Source organism: Pelodiscus sinensis, chromosome 8 (assembly GCF_052426305.1).
Source record: "Pelodiscus sinensis isolate ZL-2025 chromosome 8, ASM5242630v1, whole genome shotgun sequence".
Lineage (NCBI taxonomy): Eukaryota > Metazoa > Chordata > Testudines > Trionychidae > Pelodiscus > Pelodiscus sinensis.
In genome coordinates, this window is record NC_143059.1 from 71,019,352 (window position 1) to 71,025,438 (window position 6,087).

At 49.8% G+C, this 6,087-nt stretch overlaps 1 protein-coding gene across 1 annotated transcript; it reads left to right on the forward strand.

The window, feature by feature from the left end:
• Positions 1-771: 771 nt before the first annotated feature.
• CALHM1 (calcium homeostasis modulator 1) lies at positions 772-5,599 on the forward strand. Its single transcript, XM_006120868.4, has 2 exons — positions 772-1,320; positions 5,141-5,599. The coding sequence occupies exons 1-2, from the start codon at positions 772-774 to the stop codon at positions 5,597-5,599; spliced, it is 1,008 nt and encodes a 335-aa protein (XP_006120930.2).
• Positions 5,600-6,087: the final 488 nt, after the last annotated feature.

Genomic DNA, 6,087 nt, shown 5'->3' on the forward strand with positions numbered 1-6,087 from the left:
CTCCTCTAGAGTTCCCTTAACCTTGCAACCCCAGCCAGAGTACAACAGAGAGAGGGATCATTGCTAGTTCCCAAAGAAGTGAAAGGAGCAAGGGAGTAGATAAATCTTTGCATCACTCCAATTGTTTTGCTAGATTCAATACATTTCCCCTGAGAGAGAGAGGAGAGTTCTAGCCACCCTGATTTTTGTATCAGTGTGCCCTCCCCTCCTTGTGCGAGATAGTCCTAGGGAGGTAAGTCAGGTGTTTGCACCGGATTACCAGCTGTCCGTGGGAGGAGCATTCAGCTACACTGCAGCATTTGCAAACAAGTTCACAGAACTCAGCCAACTCCCTTTGCTGCCCAGAGCCTAGATTGCTGTCTGGACTATAGCAAGATAACAACAACTACCCAGCAAATAAAAGGGCTTCATGAGCGCAGAACTGGCCAAATGAGGATGCTGAGAATAGAGGCAGCAGATTCACCAAGCCAAGAACTAGCCAAGTCTTGCGGACAATACACTCTTAGAAGAGGGGAAAAGAAATTAAGGATTTTTGCAAATAGTGTTTCTTCAATAAGCTAAAGAAAATGGTGAGTTGTTTGCTTTAAACACTGGGGAGGCAGGAAAGGGGCATTTTTCCAGGTGATTGAATAAATCAAGAGCTCCTGGAAGATGTGCCGTGGGTCTTGGCAGAAGGAAGGGAAGACTCCCAGAGAGAAAGAATAAAGCAAAAGGGGAACAAGATCTTGGCCTGGGCTCAAGGAAGCAGGGAGGTAAAGGCTGCCAGTGAAGATGGATAAGTTCCGAATGATCTTCCAGTTCCTCCAGTCCAATCAGGAATCTTTCATGAACGGCATCTGCGGGATCATGGCCCTGGCCAGTGCCCAGATGTACTCAGCCTTCGATTTCAACTGCCCCTGCCTGCCGAGTTACAACCTGGCGTACGGCCTGGGTATCCTGCTCGCGCCCCCCCTTGTCCTGTTCCTGCTGGGTTTTGTGATGAACAACAACGTGTCCATGCTGGCAGAGGAGTGGAGGAGGCCCACGGGCATGAGGCAGAAGGACCCGGCCGTCCTGCGCTACATGTTCTGCTCCATGGCCCAGCGGGCCATGATCGCGCCGGCGGTGTGGATCTCCGTGACGCTGCTGGACGGGAAGTGCTTTATGTGCGCGTTCAGCACCGCCGTGCCCGTGGAGAAGCTGGGGAACAGGAGCTACACGGGCCTGTCGGAGAAGGAGATGCGGCGAATCCTGGCCCGCATCCCCTGCAAAGAGATCTACAACGGGCAGGAGCTGGTTGCCAGGGAGGTGGCGGTGCGGTACCTGCGCTGCATCTCACAGGTAAGAGCCGGGCTCTCGGCTCTTTGAGCTTGGCCACTACCAGGGTGGGAAGAAACTCCCGGTGGGTGCAGGAAGTAGTGTGGGTACTCCAGCAGGGGGTGCTCTTTCTCTGGGGCTGAGCCCGGTTCCAACTTTTGGATGGCATGTAAATCTGAGGCCCTGGATCATCATAAACATTAACGATCACAGAATCATAGAATACTAGGACTGGAAGGGACCTCAAGAGGTCATCGAGTCCAGTCCCCAAGTCAGGATTTTCTGGAAGACGAGGGTTGTCAATCTCAGTGGCTTAATTCATTGTGGGTGCTTAGATGGTGCCTTCCTAACACCCCCCCCCCCCATGAAGTATCCGTTGGATTCAGCTTGCACAGTCCCTGCCTGTCCTCAATTCTGGGAAGTGTTGCACTGCACCATTCAACGGACAGCCATGCTCCACTCCAGAAGTGGCTGCATTTCTATGGCAGGCCAGTGATCCCTACAAATCCAGGGCTATGTTTAGCCCATGGCATACTTGGGGCAATTCCCACTAAAGTCAATGAGAGTTATGCATGCCTACCCCAGAGCTAAATTTGGCCTCTTCTTGCTAATGGATCCTATCACGGCAAGTATTCTTACATCAGAGCAGCACAGAATCACATGACATGGCTGTCAGAGAGCAAAATTGCAGGACACTGACTCTCAAGGAGAACAAGAGCTGCTTAGTGAATGGAGGAAAGGAACATGTTTTTCGAAGGGCAGCAATTTCTGGTGGAGACATTGCTCCCACACAAGCTGGCTTGGGGAATGCGGACCCACGGGCTGGGTTGTGGTCTCAGGTCCCCCCCGCACAAAGTGGGAACATCTGAAGTAGCTGCTAGGCTGCTGGTATCATGATAATTTGGTCATAATGCAGCCATTGATAAAGGGTTAATAGATGATTAGTAGCTGTTTTAATAAAGAGCTAGTCATTAGATTGCTGGGCTCAAATAAGTCACAAGTTTTTTATTAGCCCGGCTTACCTGGCCATTTAGAGCTATCTATACTACTTATATATATACAGGCAGTCCCCGGGTTACATGGATCCGACTTACATCGGATCCCTACTTACAAACGAGGTGAGGCAACCCCGCACTAGCTGCTTCCCCCCAGCAGACCAGGGAGACGCGGAGCGGCTTTTCTCAGCAGACAGCTCAGCTTGAGAATAAAGGACTGAGGGAAGTGAGGTGTGGGAGAATAAAACTGAGCTCTGGAGCAATGTTTGGCTAGAGTTTCCCCTACAATATGTACCAATTCCGACTTACATACAAATTCAACTTAAGAACAAACCTACAGTCCCTATCTTGTACGTAACCCGGGGACTGCCTGTAGTTTCATAAGCTTTCATGGGCAAAACCCACATCCTCAGAGGAGCAGGAAGTGGGTTTTGTCCACGAAAGCCCATGATACTATACGTTAGGCAATAAGGTGCTACGGGGTTCCTTGTTTTTAAAGTTACAGACTAACACGGTTACCCCGATGTGACTTTTATTCTCCTTACGTCACTCATCTGCCTATAACCAGCGATCAGTTGTTTCAACTCTTTATAAACGGAACCTCGATAGGAGTTGAATGATCACTCCTAGCACCACTATGGCACCTTCCACCTGAGGTCCGCAGAGCACTTCACCCACCAGCATCCCAGCCCCCCTACCCCCATGCCCACCCCGTGGCAGGTGAATACCATTAACAGAACCCCGGTCTCCAGGCTGCCTAGAAAACACCCTCCAGCACCTGGGGCATCACTGCAGAAGAGACGGTCTCTGAACAGAGACCCGTTGCACACACGGATCTGCAGCTCACGGAGGCTGCGTGTTACAGAGTCTAACAGCTTAGAGTAAAGAGAGAGTTGTCTGAATGAGGGCAGCGCCTGCAATTACACTATTGATCCTCCTGCATCAGGACGCACCCCCATTGACTGGCACCATGTGAGCAGGTGTGTTAAAGACATAGCTGGCAATTATCAGCCACAGGGCATTGGACTAGATGCTGGTGCAATTGAGGGTAGTTGCCATGCAATGCAGAAGCAACAGAAGGCTGCTGGAGAAGTGAAGGCAGGTGCATCTGTGTGTGCAAATCGCTCTAACCTACACCTAGGTATGTGGCCAATGCACAAATGATCCCCTCATTTGCAATGTAAATATCACCAAAGGCTAAGCCAGCCATGTCAACAAAACACTTTCCGGTTGTTGCTCTCAGCTTATTTGTTCCGCGTGGTTTCGAAAGGATGCAAATTCCCTTGAACTTTTCATCGGGCAAAGTAAAATCCAGCCTGCAGTCTAAGCAAGATGATTTTCTTTGTCAGTGAGGTTTGTCCTGGCTGCTCTGCTTCATTTTATTTATGGGCAGTGTCTTAACTCTTTAGAGCCTTTATTCTTCCTCTGCTAGGAAACCACTGCCCGGCATATGATCCATTTGCAGATAACGCTGTAACACATTCACGGCAGCCTCCAACTTAACAGTTCTTACTATATTGGTATGCCACACACCGGGGGTAGAACTTCTGCTATCCAAAGAACAGGCTTCTAATACTAGAGCAAAAGGAGAATCTCCATTAACTACTAGCAGTACAGAGCTTATAACCCACATGTGTCTTTCTGATTTTATCCAGCAGGGGGCAGTAGTACACATATTACAGCAGTATGGAAGCGCCTACCTACTCTGCTGTGGTTCTTATCTGTAGTGTCAGGATAAATGCTGAGTAGTAGTACACCTCATAAAAGGACATTGCCTGGTAATTAAAGGACTCATTAGAAGGCGAGCATGGTGTCAATCAGTTCGTGCACTCACATTGGCTCTGTAGCCATTTAGGGTGTGTCTAGACTACATTCCTCTTTCAACAGAGGAATGCAAATGAGGGAAATTGAAAATGCAAATGAAGCACAGATTTACAAATCTCGTGCTTCATTTGCATAATCACGTCCAATCGCTTTTTTGAAAAAGGTTTTTTCGAAACAACCCAGCAGTCTAGACGTGGTTCTTTCAAAAAAAAAACCCATCCTTTTTCGAAAGAACACTTATTCCTTAAAAAATGAGGTTTACAGGGTTCTTTCGAAAAAGGGTTTTTTTTCCCCCGAAAGAACTGTGTCTAGACTTTTTTTTTTAAAAAACTTTTTCGAAAAAGCGATTGGACGTGATTATGCAAATGAAGCATGAGATTTGTAAATCTGCGCTTCATTTGCATTTTCAGTTTCCCTCATTTCCATTCCTCTTTCAACAGAAGAATGTACTCTAGACGCACCTGGGTTGTCAGATGGTTTAACCAAAAATACTGAATAGCCTTCCCCCTTCCCGTCCCCCCCAAAAAAACCCCACTGGAGAAAAAATTCTATTGAGAAAAGAAAAAGGGGAGTGGGGGGAAAAACCAAAGTTATTAAGCAAAAAAAAAATTAAAATAATAATAAAAAAAAAACAGCGTGGACCCTTTAAGAAATGCTTTTGAGACTTTTTGGCCCTAACAGGCTGCAGGCAACTGTCTGCCATCTTGTCTTCCTGTTCGGGGCCAGACCGCTCCCCTGCGGAACCAGGTAAGCACCCGGGATTTTCACCTCCTGGCTGGGAAAAAAAAAAAATCAGAAAATACCGGACATTTTAGGTGTCCCTCGGTCTTAAAAAGTTTAAGAAACACTGACATAAAGCAATTCCTGCTAGGCAAGGACTTGGCAGCATGTTCAAAACATACCAGCGTCTTCCTTACAGAGGGGCCTGACCGGGTGGCATCTGAACAACCCTGCTAAGTCAAAGTGCCTTGGCTTTGGCTGAGCCTTACCTTGGGTCTTCCTAGTTTGTTTTCCCTCCCCTGCAGGCTCTGGGCTGGTCCTTCGTGCTGCTGATGACCATGCTGGCTTTCCTGGTCAGGGCCCTCCGGCCCTGCTTCACCCAAGCTGCCTTCCTGAAGAGCAAGTACTGGTCCCACTACATAGACATTGAGCGCAAGCTGTTTGACGAGACCTGCACAGAGCATGCCAAGACCTTCGCCAAGGTCTGCATCCAGCAGTTCTTTGAGGCCACGAACAAGGACATGGGCCTGGGGCACAGCCACTCCCCGGAGAAGGCCCCCTCAGACGCGGGAGAAGAGAAGGAGAAGCTCTTGGGTATCACAGACCAGGGGACGATGAACAAGCTCCTACGGAGCTGGCACAAATGCAAGCCGCCGCTTTGCCTCCAGCAGGAGGGGCTGCAGAATGGGAACAGCTCAAATCGGCACCACAGTCACCTCAGCCTGCCCAGGAAGGAAATGGTCACGTACTATAGTAAAGTGTGAGGATGGGCACAAAGGTCGGACGAGGCCTTGGAGAGGCCGGCACGTAGGGCTCTCCTTCCAAGGGGTATCCCCGGGACACTAGGTTGGCCGCTCCAGACGGAGGCCGGTTCAGAGCGCCTCTTGCTTCCCCTCCTGCCCCTACTCCACCTAGCTGAGCCAAACCACAAGGACACCCGTTTGGAGGAGCAGGGGCTGCAGATCAGAGATGGGGTGGGCTGTTGAGCTGAGACGGGGAGAGGAGCACCAGACGTCCCCTTCCAATAGGCCGGCACGAGAATCAGGTTTCCAGGTAGAACCAATGGCTATGCAATGCCACTCTCACCCCCCGTCTCCCAGCGTGCTACAGTCAATGGAGGGTTTGCCTCTAAAGCTGATCAACAGAGACCGCTCCCTCCCCGCCACCAGTAATTTCAATTTAGAACAGGCCTGCACAACACGCGGCCCGCAGGGCTCACTGTGCGGCCCGTGATGAATACAGGCAGCGCGGC